Source organism: Lemur catta, chromosome 4 (assembly GCF_020740605.2).
Source record: "Lemur catta isolate mLemCat1 chromosome 4, mLemCat1.pri, whole genome shotgun sequence".
Classification (NCBI taxonomy): domain Eukaryota; kingdom Metazoa; phylum Chordata; class Mammalia; order Primates; family Lemuridae; genus Lemur; species Lemur catta.
The window spans coordinates 71,487,617-71,506,598 of NC_059131.1; the positions used below are offsets into that span (position 1 = coordinate 71,487,617).

The following is an 18,982-nucleotide window of genomic DNA, read 5'->3' on the forward strand; positions in this document are numbered from 1 at the left end:
GTTTACTTGTTTACCACCTGTTTTCTGTTCTAGATTGTAAACTCCAATGGGCAGCAACTTTGGCTTATTCACTGCTATATTGTCAGAGCCTAGCACAAGAGCCTGGCACATATTAATAACAAGTGCTCAGTAAATATTGTGCCTAAATGGAAGTGACAGGGGATAAGCCTAGGCCAGAGCCTGGCCCTTCGGTAACCTTAGTTACCCAGATCTGCCTTCCACACCAGGCAGCCACTGGCTGATGGAGGCATCCTTGGGCTGGGGCTGGGGGAACCTACTTCTGGCCTTCGGACGGGGTCAGCAAAAACCTCAGGAATGAAGAGGCCAGAAAAGTCTCCAAGAGGCAGGCTGCAATGCCAGCCTAAGCCCTCAGGTTCCCTTTTTCTTTTTCAAAATCAGGAAAAGCATTTTTCTCGCCGTGCTTGCAAAGAGGGGCTCCAAGCTGAGCTGCAGGCTGCTGGGGACAAGAAAGGAACCGAGCGTGTGAGACCCTGCGAGCCACGGAACAGGAACGGCGCGGCGAGACCAGGTTCTGGAGGAGACAGCTGGTCCCCGCGGGCACCGCGGAAAGGCGGGGAAATGCGAGGAGGCGGAGGGCGGGGCGGACACCCTGCGGCGGCTCCCGCGCTCCGGCGCCGCTCCACCTTAAGTGCCCGGACTCCCTTAAGGACGGGCGCTGGAGCCGCGGCCCCGGGGCGGGGCTTCCCATGCAAATGAGGGGCGTGGGTCGGCGGGGCGGGGCGGGGCGGGGCAGGCGGGGCGCTGACCTGACGTCAGGCCCGCGGCCCGGGCAGTTGGCTCAGCGGCGGCGGAGCGGCCGGAGCGGCCGGAGCGGCGGTGCAGAGCTGGGCCGCGCGGCAGGGCGCGTGGGGAGCGGCGGCGGCAGAGCTACAGCAACATGGCGCCGATGGGCGGGGGCGGGCGCCCGGGCGGCGGGCCTGCCCGAGGGCGCCTCCTCCTGGCGGCGCTGGTGCTGCTGGTGCTGCTTTGGGCGCGGGGGGCCCGGGGACAGGGCAGCCCACAGCCGGGCGCGATCGTCGGCATGAGGCTGGCGAGCTGCAACAAGTCGTGTGGGATGGACTCGGATGGCATCATCTTCGTGTCCGAGGGCAGCACCGTGAACCTCAGGCTGTACGGCCAGAGCCTGGGAAACATCTCTAGCAACCTGATCTCCTTCACAGAGGTGGACGACGCGGAGACCGCCCACAAGTCCACCAACTGCCTGGAGCTTACCAAGGACCTGGTCGTCCAGCAGCTGGTTAACGTGAGCCGCGGGAACACGTCTGGCGTGCTGGTGGTGCTCACCAAGTTCCTCCGGAGGAGCGAGAACATGAAGCTGTATGCACTGTGCACCCGGGCCCGGCCCGATGGGCCCTGGCTGAAGTGGACGGACAAGGACTCGCTGCTCTTCATGGTGGAAGAGGCTGGAAGGTTCCTGCCCCTCTGGCTGCACATCCTCCTCATTATGGTGCTGCTAGTGCTGTCGGGCATATTCTCTGGCCTCAACCTGGGGCTTATGGCCCTGGACCCCATGGAACTGCGCATTGTGCAAAACTGTGGCACACAGAAGGAAAGAAAGTATGCCCGCAAGATTGAGCCTATCCGGCGCAAGGGCAACTATTTGCTCTGCTCGCTGCTCCTGGGGAACGTGCTGGTCAACACCTCTCTCACTATCCTTCTGGACAACCTCATTGGCTCTGGCCTCATGGCGGTGGCCTCCTCCACCATTGGCATTGTCATCTTTGGGGAGATCGTACCTCAGGCCCTGTGTTCCCGACACGGGCTGGCTGTGGGTGCCAACACTATCGTTCTCACCAAATTCTTTATGCTACTCACCTTTCCCCTCAGTTTTCCCATCAGCAAGCTCCTGGACTTTTTTCTGGGTCAGGAGATTCGCACTGTTTACAATCGGGAGAAGCTGATGGAGATGTTGAAGGTGACAGAGCCCTATAATGACCTCGTGAAAGAGGAGCTAAATATGATCCAGGGTGCCCTGGAACTGCGGACCAAAACTGTGGAGGATGTCATGACCCAGCTTCAAAACTGCTTCATGCTCCCCAGCGATGCCATCCTGGACTTCAACACAATGTCAGAGATTATGGAAAGTGGCTACACCCGCATCCCAGTGTTTGAAGATGAGCAATCCAATATTGTAGATATTCTCTACGTCAAAGACTTGGCCTTTGTGGACCCCGATGACTGCACCCCCCTCAAGACCATCACCCGCTTCTATAACCACCCAGTGCACTTTGTCTTCCATGACACCAAGTTGGATGCCATGCTGGAGGAGTTCAAGAAGGGTAAGGCCTGACGCAACTCCCCCGTTAAATTTCTTTGTGACACCTCTTGTTCTCTGGTGTATTTTGTGTCTGCTGAGCTTAGGGTTCTATTTGTATGACTCTTCGTGTTCCTTTGCCCATCACTTCCCATGCCCCTGAGATGAACTATATTCGGGGCAGTAGAAACAATTCTTAAGCATCTGCCGTCTGCCAGGTAACGTGTTTTGTGCTGCTGCTGAATCAAAGCTGAATAAGACATGCTCGTTCATTTGGAGGGCTAGAGCAAGGCCTTGGGGAGCTATTGAAGCAGGGCAGAGTAACGCAGATGCCTGAAAAGAGGCCAACTGCAGGGCAATGGAGATTTAGAGTATGAGGTGGATGGGGAAGGGGCTGGGGAAGCTGTCACAGGGAAGGGAGCATTTGAATTGAGCCTTAAAAGATGGAGAGGCTTGGTGCTTGAGGCAGAGGGAACCCCATAAGCAGATAACCTGAGTGGGGAAGCAAAGGATGTGCTTGTGACCCAGCAGGTGGTCCTGTTTAGCTAGCTGGCATGTTGGTTCTCCTGATCAGTGGTCAGGGAGAGAGAGACTGGAGTAGTTTGGGGCCCCATCACGGACAATAAGTTTGCTCCAAGCTTGAAGCTGTGGAAGGTTTTTGAGCAGGGGAATGACGTCACTGGATCTCCTAGCCCACAGAAGCAGAACTGGGAGATCTACGTTTGGCTGTCCGCTCAGAACAGTCGCAAGTAACACTTTCAACTATTCAGCAGAAACAAGCAGATTAAGTTTTGGTTATTGTTCTGTCTTTCCCAGGCACCAAAACATAAACTTCCCTCCTGTGGTCCCCTGGGAATCTTCCACTGGCCTTGCACTGCCTTGTGTTTTTTCTCACCTGGGTTCTTGGCCAGTTCTCAGGTAGAGAGGCACTTGGGAGAGTTTTATACTCACCAGCCTCAAAGCTCAGGGCACACACTCCTTTCCTTACTTCCCACAAAACTTTCCTTCCAGATCTGCCACTCAGAAGCCCTCAGAATGGCAGTAAACAAGCCAATTATGGAGTGGACCCTCCTAGGCCAAAGGAAGTGAGGAGGCAGAAAGGAATGGGGGGATCTCATCGTAAACCTGGGGACTTTGCTTTTCAGACACCCTCCCAGCTTCGTTTCTGATGGGCAAAGCTCCTGCTGGCTGAGGCTGCTAAGGAGGGACTTCAGGACCCTAGCTGGGAGGAGAGTGGAGGACAGCCTTGGAGTGGAAGAGGGAGGAGCTGGCCTTGCCAGGTTTGGTCTGAAAAGATGCTGGGGGTCAGCGCCAGGGTGCCTGGTTGATACCCTCCCTGGTAAGTTTCACAGATTAAATCTCAGCATTGGAGCTGAGGCTGAGGATGACGTAAGGAATGTAAGCCAGAGTGGGAGAGAGCCTTGGGGAAGCAGCCTCGCTGCAGAGACTAGACAGACATAGACGCCTGGTGGCAGAGACTGTGGGGACTTGGGGGTGCAGACCCAGGAACCTATTTTCTCCCAGGTCCCTGAGCTGGGAACAGAAGAGCAGTGAGGATCTGTGCCCCACCCTTATCCAAAGCCTCGGGCCTGAAGACTTCTCCCAGGGTGTGTGGTCAGGAACCTGATACAGGGCACTTCCTCCTTGCAGGGGCTATAGTCTTTAGGACTATTGCTTGTGACACACCCAACAGCACGTTCCCATCAGTTCAGCTGGGATCTGAATCCAACCAGTATGGATTGACCTAGCCAGGCTTCCCATCCCTGATCCATGCAGGCCTGAGCTTTCTTGGGTGGGAGCCTCCCAGGCTGTCTCTGGGCTCAGTCTTGTGAAGAAATGCCCTTTCATTAAGCTGGGAAAACAGAGTGAGCTTTTCTTAGGCCAGAGCTCTGCTGAGCTGAACTCTTTAGATTCATGGTTGAGTCCACTGCACAGAGGCCGGTAGCCTGAGGCCAAGCCCTAGAGGGGGTGCTGGTGATCCCAAGGAAAAGCAGGCACAGTCTTCCTAGTGCAGCAGACCGCCCTGGACACGTGGGTGTGATGTGATGGTTGCCCCTAACAAACAGGCCCTGAGGCTTTACGCCATCACTTCCCCCAGTTCCCAGAAGTCTCCAAAAACTAGTCCTAACTCCTTGCACTCCGGGTTCCTCCCAGTGTGGCCTCTTCCAGATCTTTCCATCTGGCATCCACGTTTTTAGTCAGAGGCCATCCGGGACATGGCAAACACCTAGTGTACATCTGCAACTTAAAAGGGTTTACTAGTCTGGTGTTTGGAAGGCTTTTTTGACTAAGAAAGACAAGAGAGCAAGGTTAGCACAGCCAGTGTTGTCAGCAGCACTGAAGTCTGGGCTGGGGCAACTGTCTGGCCCAGCGTCTCTCTGAGGGTCTTTCCTGGACCCTCCTCCAGCCCAAGTTGTGTGAAGGCCCTGAGCCTAGCTCTGCCAGCGTCCTCCTGCCCTGGTGTAATCCTCTTTTAGGGCCCTTTTTTCCTACCTTTCCCCTCAGCATTATAAGCTTCTTGAGGGTAAGGGGCTGTGCCTCTTGAGTGTTTGCCTGGCACAGAGGTGGGTCTTCAGTAGATGTTTGTTGAACAACGAGTGAATGAACAGATGAGTTGATGACTGTCTGGCAGGCCCCACTTGCATTTTTATTGTTCTTAAGCATACCAGGGTGCTCCCACCCTGGGCCCTTTGCCCTGGCTGTTCCCTGGCGTTGGAATGTTCTTCCCTAGAAGTTGGCACGGCTCACTCTCTCTCCCTCACGTCAGTGAAGCTTTCCTGCCGCCCTCTTTAAAACTGCACCTCCATCCCACTGCATCTTCCCAATCTCCCCTACTCTGTGCTAATTTTCCTTTTTCTCGTAGCTTGCATCACTCCAGCATCGGTGTAATTTGCTGATTTACTGTGTTGATACAACAGTCTGTCTCTGCCACGAGAATATAGGTCCAAAGGGCAGGACTCTATTGTGTTCACTGATGTATTTCTAGCCCCTAGAATGGCTCTCAGCAGGCATATAGTGAGGCCTCAGTGACATGTCACTGAGTGACTATGTGAGTGAATGAATACCTTTCAGGTTTGGAGAGCATGAATTCTGAGGCCCTGAGGAGGGATGAAGAGAAATGAGTGCCATTATCTGGGCTCGGATTTCCAGCTGTGCAGGATGGACAAGGAGCTCCTGTGATGACATGTGTATTGATGGTTTGGTCAGGGACCAAGGAGCAGAGTTTGGGGCCTCAAGTGTGATGCATGGTTCCCTACCCACCCCCATGCCTCAGTTTCCCTGCCAGTAAGCGGTCTTTGGCCACCAGTTTACACAAAGCTTCCCTCATTAGGTGAGTCATGAATGTGCTCCTGCATACTTGGAGACAGGCTCGGGGAGTCAGTGCAGGCATGCGGGGGCTGAGCCTCCCTAGAAGTAAGGCAAGCCTCTCAGCTGCTTTTGCCTCCCAACTCGAGGCAATTAGCATTAGATATTTTATTTTTTGAGAGACAGGGTCTCACTTTGTCACCCAGGCTGGCAAGCAGTGATCCCACCATAGCTCACTGTAACCTTGAACTCCTGGTCTCAAGTGATCCTCCTGCCTCAGCGTCCCCAGTAGCTAGAACTACAGGTGCCACCACCATGCCTGGTTAATTTTTTTTCTTTTTCTTTTTTTTGAGACAGAGTCTCGCTCTGTCTGCCTGGGTAAAGTACAGTGGCGTCACCATAGCCCACTGCAACCTCAAATTCCTGGGCTCAAGGAATCCTCTTGCCTCAACCTCTTGAGTAGCTGGGACTATAGGTGTGAGCCATAACATCTGGTTAATTTTTCTACTTTTAGTATAAGTTTTCTGTTTTTAGTAGAGACGGTCTTAAACTCTGAGCTCTGGGCTCAAGCAGTCCTCACACCTCGGCCTCCCAGAGTGCTAAGGATTATAGGCGTGAGTCACCGCGCCCAGCCTAATTTTTTTATTTTTATTTTTATTTTTTATTGTTTGTAGAGACAGGGTCTTGCTCTGTTCCCCACACTGGTTTTGAACTCCTGCCCTTGTGATCCTTCCCCCTGGGCCTTACAGGCCACCACACCCAGCCTCAGCATTAGATATTTATAGAGCCCGGTGCTACGTGCAAGGCGTGTAGGCTGGATACTACAGGATCTCAGGAGTAAGACCATCTAGTTGATGAGACAAGCCCTCAGGCTTCTGAGGCTCTGGCTATTTGAACCTTGGCCCTTCCTCTTAAACCTCGCCTAGGGCTGTTTGCAGTACTGGGTGTTATTGTGGGTGGCTTTGTCTACAGCTTGGAATCTTATAACAAAGGCGCCTGGAGCTACTCCTGGCCCAGTTTGCATTTTGTCTTCACCAGTGACCCTCTCCCAGACCCCGAAGCAAAGTAATGAATTTTCCAAGTGGAGGTTGAGCTCCAGCCCCCCATTGAAACCCAGCTTCCAGCTTCTGACTGTGCCCCTCCCTCTGGGACGCTCCTGCCCTGCCCTGGCACTTAGCTCATCTTTAGCCATCTTATCTTTCCCCACCTGCCTTATAACCACCTAGACCACTCTGCAAACCTGGGTGTAAACTCCACCCAGCTCAGTCACTGACCTATGGGTGACCTTGGACCTGTTAACTGCTCTTCTCAGCAAGTTAGTGTGGTATAAATTGGAGGGTAAAAAAAGCTAGAAATATTTTCATTAAAAATCCCTCCCATATTTCCATCACGTGCTATGTCAGATTTTCCCACCTACTTAATTTTATTCCTGGAACAACTTTATAAAGTCAAGAAAAAACACTGCATGATTTTTGCATTCATTTTTGGTTCCTGTCATCTGACACACCTTAAGTAATGTATCCTCCCCGCCCACCCCCCTTCCGTCTGCCTGTTCACTCATTGGTTCAACAAACATTTAACTTTCTGAAGCCTATGTGTCAGACACTGTGCTGGCTGTTGGGAATCAGAGATGAATAGAACAACCCTATTCATAGCACTCACCGCCTTACCAGGGAGACAGACACGTAAACAAAGCTTGGCTGTGCACAGCTCACAGACAGGGTGCACTGGGGCCGAGTTAGGCCAGCGAGATGCTTCTGAAGTCAGAATAACAGGACTCGGTAATCATTATGAAGATGTGAGAGCCAGGGCCAGGAAGTAGTTGTGAATGTCTGAGGTTTCTAGCTTGGGATTCTGGTTGATGATGGTGTCATTTAATTGCAGTAGGGAGAGGAGGATGAAGAGGCAGTTTGGTGAGGGTTGAGGAAGGGGTGGTGGTAATAATAGTGGTGTTACCTTGTATTGGGCTCCTTCTCTCTGCTCAGCATGGTGTGCACCAGAGCTTCTCAAACTTGAACATGCACTCAGACTGCCTGGACATTTTGTTAAAGTGCAGATTTCAAGTCAGTGGGTCTCGAATGTGGGCTGCATTTCTGACAGGCTCTCAGATGCTGCCTGAGATGCTGCACACCTGTGTGCAGTAACTTCTAGGCAGGTGTGCAGGTGAAAAGGCCCCTGTGGGGCTCAGGAGTGAGGCCAGCTGAGAGCATGCAGAATGTGAAAGAGTGTGTCAAGGTGTCAAGGACAGCCTGCCCGAAGGGGCTCCTTGAAGGAGACAAAAAAGGACCAAGGGGCAGGCATGGTATTTGGGAGCCTCCTCAGCAGGTCAGACACGGTGAGGGCCGAGCACAGACTGTGGGATGGCTTGTTAGCTGCAAGGTGCCCAGCTAGGGCAGCCTCAGATGGGTGGAGAGCCAAGGCCACTGTCCACCTGGTCTCCATCAGCTCCACTTGGAAACAGTCTCAGGTCGGTGATTTGATCTGGAGAAGCTGCCTGGGGCTCAAGTGATCCTCGTATCTGAGAGTGACAGGAGCTACCTGCTCGAGGTTGATACTCCCGGGTGTGGGACAAGGGCAGCTGACAACGCCAGCCAGCCTCCTTCTCACTTTCTGTCTCGGGCATGCGGTGCTGTGGGCAGGGAGCAGGGATATGTGCAGGGGCCAGTGTGTGCCAGCCGGTGGGCAGCTGCACCTCCTTCCTGGCTGGCCCCATGCAGCCCCACGGGCTGGATCCCACAGAGGAGCCAGAGCTGAGAGGAGCCTCACGCGTCTTCCATTACAGTTCTCTTCCTACAGCCCTTGTTCGTGTGCTGGAAGGCACTGCCTTGGGTCTAGGCCCTAGAAGAGCTTTTCAGCTCATATTGATGCTTACTTTTCAAGTCTTATATTTTGTTAGGAAACCCGGCTCCAGTGTTTTCCCGCACACCTCTGGTCAGGACGGGAAGTACTGAACAGATGTTTAACCTGGAAAATAAATGAGTGCACAGGAACACAGAATCACAGAACTTCCTACAGGAGCGGTGGATTGGGGGAAGGGGCCCTTAGGAAGGGGAGGCTTGTCTTGCCGGTAAAAGTCTGGGAAGATGTTCCAAATGAGGTGACATTTCAGCTGAATATTCTAGGGTCGATAGATATGGCATTTTCCACTTTGGTACCTCTTGCTCTGGGAGAACTTGGGCAGGAATTGTAGGATGAGAAATGAGCTGATGAGTCCTTTGCACCAGCTTTGGTGCCTCTTGTGACTGCTGTTCAGCCTTTTCTGGAGGGATTTCGAGGCGCGGATGACATTTGCCTTCTCAGCACCCCTCCACATTAGTGCTGTCGTCCGCTGAGCCTGGTTAATGGAACAGCAAGGGCATCTTTGAGGGGAAGGAAGCCTGGCCTCTCTGAAGGAGTCAAGCGTCGTGTTACATGTATCTGTGGGCCTCTGTCTCCTTGAGGGCAGGGGCAGCCAGCGCCTTGCGTGCTGGCTCCTGAAAGCCGGAACAGCCAGGGAGGGTGTGTATAGCAGGGGAGCATGGGCCAGGCTTCTGTCGCTGTCTTCGCTGTCTTGGTGACTGTTTTAGCAGAGCCTCTTGGTTCCTTCAGCCCAGCCTGTGGGGAGCTATGGGCTGCCTTGCTTGGCCTAGGGCTGGCTCCCTGTAAGCCTTCCTGTGGTTTTAGGGATTCTTTGACCCTCTCAGTAGAGCTTGCCCTGAGGTGTGAGGGTTACAGAATTCCCCAGAGGTGTCCAAGGTGTCCCTCTTCTGAGAGAGTGGGGAGTGGCCTTCTGGCACCGTGGCTGCCATTTCGTCCAGCCCTTGTCTGAGCCCCTGTGTCTCCTGGGGGGGCACAGCTGGCCTCGGGACCTGCCCCACTGTGCCCTGCTTCCCGCCTGTCCCCTTCCTCGGTTACCCCTCTCTTCACACTGAGCGCGCCAAGACATCCTTTTATAAGAGGCTTTGAGACTGCATTAAGGACTCCTGGCTTATTTTGTAGACTAGAGTCTGGGGTCCTTACTTCTGTTCTTATTCCATTTAGGAGGTGATTTTCTTTTTTATTATTGTTTATTATTTTTCCCCAGCCATGAAAGAGATACATCTCATTGGCCGGAACTTTAGAAAACACAAAAATCTAAACATGAGCCTGTGACCAAGAAGGAACCACTTTGAATATTTTGACTTATGGTGATAGCTTTTTTAGGAATTTACTTTCATTGTTTTAATTTTAAAAATCTTATGACAAACAACAAGATCCAAACCATTTTCTTTTTATAGCCACACTGTTTCCCAGGAGCTGCCCATATGTATTTTCACATTGAAATCATAGTCTACGTACAATTTTGTGTCCTGTTTTTTGGAACACAATTTAGATTAGGTCTTGAGATTTCTCCTCTGATGAGAAGTGAAATCCTTTTTTATCCCTGGCATCCTTGGGAGGAGCCTCTCAGAGGATTTGCACCAGGACAGAGCTGTGGGGCTCTGCAGGAAGGTGAGCCCAGAGGCTGGCTGTGCAGTCACCAGCCTGTTTTGCTGGGGGTTAAACCTGGTGTCGCTGGAGCATTCCCCAGCGGTTGCACTGAGTGGCTTCCATGCTGCAGGGCTGAGTTACTGTGACCTGGGCAGGGTTCTCGCAAGACTGGTTTCCCGGGCTCTCTGGAACACCTGGACTCTGGCCAGCAAGCAGCTGGGAGCCTCAGTGGAAGGAGGGTCCCTACCCCGACTCCAGGCAGGCTCAGCCCTCCCCCCAGTACTCACACACATCCACACCCGCACACTCCCACTCCCGCAGGCACAGTCAGGTGCGCGCGCGCGCGCGCGCGCACACACACACACACACACACACACACACACACACACACACACACACACACACACATCGATACCTGTACACTCACACCCCCCACATATGCACAGGCAGGTGCGCTTTCTCTCATACAGACACACACACATGCACACCCACAGGCAGGCTCACTCCCACACATCCACACCCACACACTCACACCCTCCTAGGCTCACCTCTGTACATCCATACCTATATACTCACACACCCCACGTATGCACACGCAGGCCCTCTCTGTCACACACAAAACACACAAACGCACGGAGACAGGCTCACTTCTCCCCCCATGCTCACATATGTCCATACCCACACACACCCTCCACAGGTACAGGCAGGCTCGCGCGCGCGCGCACACACACACACACACACACACACACACACACACACACTCCCAACCCCCATATATACACGGCAAGCTCACACCCTCACATTCACACCCACACCCACACCCCACACAGACACACAGGCTCACTCCTGCACACATCCATCATGAAACTTTCCTAAGATTTAAAAGCGAGTTTAGAAAATGAGTAAATGCTTGTGCAGTGCAGTTTTTTTCATGAAACACTCAAAATAGTGACTGACTCTGGGGTTCAGAAAAATTTCTCTTCAGCTGCTGGTGATTTGGTCATCCACTCGGATGACTGTGTCCCCCTCAGAGGTTGTGCTGAGGACTGACTGAGGTAAGGCATGTAAAGCACTTCACTCGGTGCCCAGCACCATGTAACCATATGGTAAATATCAGCTATTTTAAAAATTATTATTATCCACAAGGTGCCCCAGTTGGTACTGCCATCAACCTGTGGCCACAGTGGTTCTCATATACCGGCTCCATTGGCAGTGACCCCACTGTCAAGATTGGTGCATTTTTAGGATTTATAAACACATTGAGCTCAAAAGAGCTCACTGTGTAATTATATGCTAATTCAGATGCCATCTTACCTGCCCCTTAGTGCATATAGTAAGGGTGACAGAAACCAGAGCTTAAGGAAAAAAACATGTATAGGAGAGAAACTGAGGGAATTCTCATTTACTTCTTTTTTTCCTCCCTGCAAATTGCGACAAGTTAAGCCTGCCATCCTGAGTGCCAGCACATTGGTGTTCCAACTGCAGGAGTGTCATTGGAGGGTGGCTGCTCTGGGAGGCGGCAGGGGAAGGAGCATGGCCTCATTGACCAGTCACACATCTACTTGGGTTTTTCAAGTAAATGTGTGACTGGTGTCTCAGGGAAGGCAGAGGCCACGGCAGCCGAGAGGAGAGGGATCCAAGGGAACAGAACCTCACTCAGAGGCCCAATCTCCCTGAAAATGCCCCAGAGCAGAGAATGCTTTTCTTAGAGGTGTTCAAGGCAAGAAGGATGAGGTCCTCCCACTGAGGAGAAGGGGCTTCACTCTAACCGCAGGGAAAGCAGAGAGTGTAAAGAAGGAAGGGCCTGTGGCCGGGCGCGGTGGCTCATGCCTGTAATCCTAGCACTTGGGAGGCCGAGGTGGGTGGATCATTTGAGCTCAGGAGTTCGGGACCAGCCTGAGCAAGAGCAAGACCCCCGTCTCTACTAAAAATAGAAAGAAATTATCTGGACAACTAAAAATATATAGAAAAAATTAGCCGGGCATGGTGGCGCATGCCTGTAGTCCCAGCTACTCGGGAGGCTGAGGCAGGAGGATCGCTTGAGCCCAGGAGTTTGAGGTTGCTGTGAGCTAGGCTGACGCCACGGCAGTCTAGCCCGGGCAACAGAGTGAGACTCTGTCTCAAAAAAAAAAGAAAAAAAATAAAAAAGAAGGAAGGGCCTGTGCTGATGGTTAACATTGGTGGAATGCTCATTGAATCCTCCAAGTGCCATAGATGGGGAACTGGGGCTCAGAGAGGCTGAGGACCTTTCCCAGTTGGGTGACAGCTAAGAGACAACCCCAGGCTGTTTGGCTGCAGAAGCCATGCTCTTAGCACTATGCTGGGTCTCCTTGCAATGAGATTGTAGCTGTGAAGAAAGAGACCAGAAGAATGGGAGATTCCAATAACTGAAGGCTGAAAATTTTAGTCAGTTCTAGATTTCTTTTTTTAAGTAAACTTTTCGAAAGAGCATAATATAGAGAGAAGTGCATAAGTTGTGAGTGTACAGCCTGATAGTTTTGCACAAAATGAACACCTCTGAGTAATTACCATTGAGCAATAAAATATAACCAACGCCCTAGAAGCCCCTGCCCTATGTGCCCTCCCAGTCCCTGCCCTGCTTCCTGAGTCATCATGGGTTTTTTCCTGTTTATGAACTATTATAAGTGAACCATACAGTATATATGCTTTTGTGTCTGCCTTCTTTTGCTCAACATTAAGGTTATGAACTTCATCCATGTTACATGTAGCTGTAGTTCATTCTTTTTTGTTGCTGTATAGTATTCCATTGTATAAATACACCATAGTGGTACTGTTGATGGGCATTTGTGTTATTTCCAGGCTGGGACTATTACACATAATGCTGCTAAGAACACTCTTGTGCATGTCTCTTGGTGAATATATAGCGGCATTTCTGCTGGGACTGTGCCTGGGAGTGGAATTGCTAAGACACGAGACAGGTGTAGATGAAACAGTTTTCCAAAGTATACATTCCTATCCCCACCAACTCTGGCATTGTCAGGTGTGTATTTTTACTGATATGTAATAGCTATTATTATTTTTGTTTTTGATATGAGTTAGTGGTTAAGGTTTTTTTTTTTTCTTTGAGACAGAGTCTCGCTTTGTTGCCCTGGCTAGAGTGAGTGCCGTGGCATCAGCGTAGCTCACAGCAACCTCAAACTCCTGGGCTCAAGCGATCCTACTGCCTCAGCCTCCCGAGTAGCTGGGACTACAGGCATGCGCCACCATGCCCGCCTAATTTTTTCTATATATATTTTTAGTTGTCCAGATAATTTTTATTTCTATTTTTAGTAGAGACGGGGTATTTTCATGGTACATGTGAATTTGATACATTCATGTAAATAAATCAGGGTAATTAGAATATCCATTACCTTAAATATTTCTTTACTTTATGATAGGAACATTCAAGTTGTTCTCTTCTACTTATTTTGTGTATATATATATATTTTTGAGACAGGGTCTCACTCTGTCACCCTGGCTAGAGTGCAGTGGTGTCACCATAGTTTACTGTAGTCTCAAACTCCCAAGCTCAAGGGATGCTGCCTCAGCCTCCGAGTAGCTGGGACTGCAGGTGGGTGCCACCATGTCTAGCTAAGTTTTCTATTTTTTATAGAGAAAGTACAATTGATTTTGAAAGTACAATTGATTGATGTTAACTATGGTTATCCTACCAATCTATCAAATGCCAGGTCTTGTTTCTTCACTCCTGGGCTCAAGTAACCCTCCTGCCTCAGCCTCCTGAGTAGCTGGGACTACAAGCTCAAGCCACTGTGCCTGGTTATATATTCTGTTTTTATGTATATATGAACCCTGTATCAGACATATGTATTGCAAATATATTCTCCTACTTTGTCGATTTCCTTTTCACTCTTTTTTTTTTTTTTTGGATTTGGGCATTTAAATAGGTTTAAAAAAACGGTTTTTTTTTTTTTAGACAGAGTCTCACTCTGTTGCCCAGGCTAGAGTGCCGTGGCGTCAGTCTAGCTCACAGCAACCTTAAACTCCTGGGATTAAGGAATCCTTCTGCCTCAGCCTCCCGAGTAGCTGGGACTACAGGCACGCGCTACCATCCCCAGCTAATTTCTTTTATATATATATTTTTAGCTGTCCAAATAATTTCTTTCTATTTTTAGTAGAGACAGGGTCTCACTCTTGCTCAGGCTGGTCTCGAACTCCTGACCTCAAGCGATCCTTCTGCCTTGGCCTCCCAGAGTGCTAGGATTACAGGTGTGAGCCACCTTGCCCGGCCCATTTTTTTTTTTTTTTTTAAAGACAGAGTCTTGCTCTGTTACCCACAGTAGAATGCTGTGGCGTCAGCCTGGCTCACAGCAACCTCAAACTCCTGGGCTCAACTGATCCTCCTGCCTCAGCCTCCCAAGTAGCTGGAACTACAGGCATGTGCCACCACATCCAGCTAATTTTTTCTATTTTTAGTAGAGATAAGGTCTCTTGTTCAGGCTGGTCTTGAACTCCTGAGCTCAAGCGATCCTCCTGCCTCAGCCTCCCAGAGTGCTAGGATTACAGGCGCAAGCCACTGCACCCAGCCTAAAAAAAGTTTAAATTTTAAGTAATTAGTTAGTTGACAAAACTTGTATATATTTATGATATACAACATGATGTTTTGATATATATATATATATGTGCATTGTAGAATGGCTAAATCAAGCTAATTAATATGCATTACCTCACATAGTATCTTAGTCTGTTTTGTGAGGCTGGGTAATTTATAAACAAGGGAAGTTTATTTGGCTCAGAGTCCTAGAGACTGAGAAGAACAAGATTGAGGGGCTGCATCTAGTGAGGACCTTCTTGGTGCCTCATCCCATGACAGACAGAAGGGCAAACAAGTGCAGAGAGAAGCACCAGGGAGAACTCACTCCCTTGCAAGAATTAACCCACTTCTGCAGAACCACATTAATCCATTCATGAAATATCCTCTTTACTCAGTCATCTCTTATTAGGCCTTATTGGATCCCAGCTCCCAACAATGCAATTAACTTTCTAATACATTCAAACCATAGCACATAGTTATCTTTTGGGGGGGGGTTATGGGAACACTTAATTAATCTACTCTGTTAATTTTCAAGTATACAATATACTGCTATTAACTGTAGTCACCATGTTGTACAATAGATCTCTTGAACTTATTCCCTAACTGAAATTTTGGATCCTTTGACTGGTATCTCTCCAATCCCCCCAACCCTCTTTTCACTCTTTTAGTGAATCTTTTGATGATTAGAAGTTCTTTTTTTGTTAAGACTAATGAAGTGCAGTAGTGAGAAGGGGGGAAAGTAGTAGAATAAGGAGTTAGAAGTTCTTAATTTTAGTGTAGTCCAATTTATCAGTCCTTTCCTTTTATGGTTAGTTAGTGCTTTTGATATCCTGTTTAAAATTCTTTGTACACAAGTCAGGGAGTTAGTCTTCTATGTTATCTCATAGATATAATATTGTTTGTCTTTTCACATTGAGATCTGTAACACTTCTGAAATTTATTTTTGTTTTTGATATGAGTTAGTGGTTAAGGTTTTTTTTTTTTCTTTGAGACAGAGTCTCGCTTTGTTGCCCTGGCTAGAGTGAGTGCCGTGGCATCAGCGTAGCTCACAGCAACCTCAAACTCCTGGGCTCAAGCGATCCTACTGCCTCAGCCTCCCGAGTAGCTGGGACTACAGGCATGCACCACCATGCCCGCCTAATTTTTTCTATATATATTTTTAGTTGTCCAGATAATTTTTATTTCTATTTTTAGTAGAGACGGGGTCTCACTCAGGCTGATCTCGAACTCCTGACCTTGAGGGATCCACCTGCCTCGGCCTCCCAGAGTGCTAGGATTACAGGCATGAGCCATTGCGCCCAGCCAAGATTTTTTTAAAAAATCCATATAGATACCCAACTACTTACTACAGTACTGCTTATTGAAAAGACTTATTTTCTCACTGAATTGTGGTTGTATATGTGGGTCTGTCTGTTTTTCCTTGCTTCAGTATCACATTGAATTGCAGTAGCTTTATGAGTTTTGATATCTTGTAATATTATGCCCTTTGTTCTTGAAGATTGTCTTAGCTATTCTTAGCTTTTCACCTGGGAATTTTATGGAATTGCACTGAATCTAGAGATCAACCCTAACATGACATTTTATAGTAATGAATCATCCAATCTGCAAACATGGTTACCTCTCCATTTGCTTGTCTTCTTAATTTCTCTAAATAATATTTTGTAAGTTTTCTGTGTAGAAATCTTACAAATCTTTTCTTAGATTTATTCCTAGGTACTTGGTGATTTTATTTTATTTTTATTTTGTTTAAGACAGAGTCTTGCTTTCTTGCCCAGACTGTAGTGCAGTGGTGCCATCAAAGCTCACTGCAATCTCAAACTCCTGGGCTCAAGGGATACTTCTGCTTCAGCCTCCCAAAGTGCTGGGACTACAGGTGTGAGCCACCTCGCCGCCCAGTGGTAGTTCATGATTTTAAATGAGGTCTTTAAAATGTGATTTTCAGACCACGCTTGTGCCTGTAATCCTAGCACTCTGGGAGGCCAAGACGGGAGGATCACTTGAGCTCAGGAGTTCAAGACCAGCCTGCGCAAGAGCAAGATCCTATCTTTACTGAAAACAGAAAAAATTCGACAGGCGTAGTGGCACATTCCTGTAGTCCCATGAGTTTGAGTTTGCTGTGAGCTAGGCTGACACCACTGCACTCTACCCAGGGCGACGGAGTGAGATTGTCTCAAAAAACAACAACAACAACAACAACAACAAAACTTCCTCCCTTCATGAATTAATTAATTAATTAATTAAATGAAATGTGATTTTTTCCAAATGTTTGTTGCAGCTTGTTGCAGCTTGTTGCTTTTCTGTCCCAACTGGGGTGTACTGCAATGCAATTCTGACCCCGGCCACCCCAGGTTAACATCAGACTCCACAGGTTTAGGGGCTCTGCCCTCTGCAAGACTACCCATTTGTGCACTTCTGATCAACTGGCTGTAAATTTGGGGGTTCCCTTGACCCTCCTCAGGTTCAGTAATTCCCTAGAACAACTCACAGAACTCAGGAAACTGCCACACTTATGATTACAGTTTTATTTTGAAGGATACACATATGAGGAGGTCTGGTTGGGTCCTGGAAGAGCCTTATGCCCTCTGCCAGTGGAATCAGGGTGTGTCCCTGGAGACATTAATGTATTCATCAACCAGGAAGTGCCACTGAGCTTTGGGGTGGAGTTTTTATCTGGGCTTTACACAGGCACAATTGATTAAGTCTGCAGTCCTTAACCCGCCTGAGCCTCGACCGTTAGTGGTCAGTGGTCTGTTAGGGACCTGGCTGCAGAGGTCCGCTGCTGCTGCACCCTCTCCTGTACACCAACCCCCGCTCCCCATCTGTGGGAAAACTGTCTTCCATGAAACTTAGGAAAGTGGGGGAGGAGGGGAAACAGCAGGAAGTAAGCGGGCGAGTGAAGCATCTGTATTTACAGACGCTCCACATCACTCACATCACCGCCTGAGCTCTGCGCCCACCCCCGCCGTCCATGGGAAAATTGTCTTCCATGAAACCAGTCCCTGGTGCCAAAAAGGTTGGGGCCACTGGATTAAGCCATTGACCGCAGAGTTGAACTCAGTCTTCAGCCCCACTCCCTTGCTGGAAGTAGGGCTGCTCAAAGCCCAAGCCCTGTAATCCTGTGCCGGGTTTCCTGGTGACCAGTTCTCCTGAAGCTAACTAGGAGCCCACCCTTGTTAGCATAACAAAGATACTCCTTTCACTCAGAAAATTCCAAGTTTGAGTTCTCTGCCAGGAACCAGGGTCAAAGACCAGATATGTCCTTTTATTATACCACACAAGTGTAGAGAAATAGAATTAATTTTTACATGTTGACTTTGCTGTAAATTAATGATTCTTATTTTAGGTTCTTTTGGATTTTGTACGTATGTAATTCTGTTCCCTGTGAATGATGGCAATTTTATTTACTTATTGCTAAACTTTCTACATTTTATATCTTGCTCTTGCCTTATTTCTCTGTTTAGGACATGTAGGATCATGTTGAACTGGTGATAGTATATGTCCTCATCTCATTCTTGGTCTCTGGGGAAGGCTTTCAAAGTTGACCATTTTGTATGATTTTGCTGGGTTTTTTGGTAGATTTTCTTTATCAGATCAGAGAAGTTCCCTTCTTTCCCTAGTTTGCTAAATTTTTGTGATTAATAGGTATGGAATTTTGCCAGATGCTTTTTTTGGTATCTGTTGACGATTGAATGAATGATTTATCTCCTTCATTCTGAAATACACTGGTAGATTTTTTAGTGTTAATCCAACATTTATTGCATGACTGGAGTAAACCTAACTTAGTGGTATCATCCTTTTTATACATCACAGGATTTGATTTGCTAAAATCTTTATTTAGAATTTTGGCATCTGTGTTCATGAGAGGGATGGGTCTATAATTGTTTTCCTGCTATTAAAAAAAAAAACAGGAAGACTTCATAGGATGTTGTTAAGCTTTTTTTTTTTATGGCAGGTAAAACAATTGTTTAATAATTAAGTCCTTTCCCCTATAATTAATATCCTAGTTTAGGTGAGCAAGTTTGAACGTATCAAGTAGTAGTCCTGTCCTCTTCCTCCTCCTCCCTGCTCCTACATCTAAGGACCAGTATGAGCCTCTGACATCACATCAACTTGCTGTAGTTTTTCTTCCTCTTTAGGTTTTGATATCAAGGTCTAGAATGATTTTTAATATTTGTAAACATTTGGAAATGATGTATGATTACCAGGAACCAACTAAGGGGAAAAATGCTCTTTTTCATTTCTTGTGTGGGGGGGTGGGGTGGGGGGGGTAAGGATTACTAGATTAGTTCAATGGAAAGCTAATCTCAGACTAAATGTGTCTTGATGTCAGCAAAGTGTTTAGCAGAATTTCCTATTAAATCTTTATGACTAACATGGGACATGTAGGCTCATTAATGACC

At 48.5% G+C, this 18,982-nt stretch overlaps 1 protein-coding gene across 3 annotated transcripts in view; it reads left to right on the forward strand.

Annotated features, from left to right (window-relative positions):
- The first annotated feature begins 890 nt into the window (after window positions 1-890).
- Window positions 891-18,982, forward strand: part of CNNM4 (cyclin and CBS domain divalent metal cation transport mediator 4) — a 39,000-nt gene continuing 20,908 nt past the window's right edge. For all 3 annotated transcript variants that reach the window (XR_006734770.1, XM_045550148.1, XM_045550149.1), the window contains exon 1: window positions 891-2,300. Coding sequence is in view for 2 of the 3 variants with exons in the window: in XM_045550148.1 (XP_045406104.1) it covers window positions 899-2,300 (1,402 nt within the window). In the remaining variant the exon portion in view is untranslated. The remainder of the gene's footprint in view (window positions 2,301-18,982) is intronic.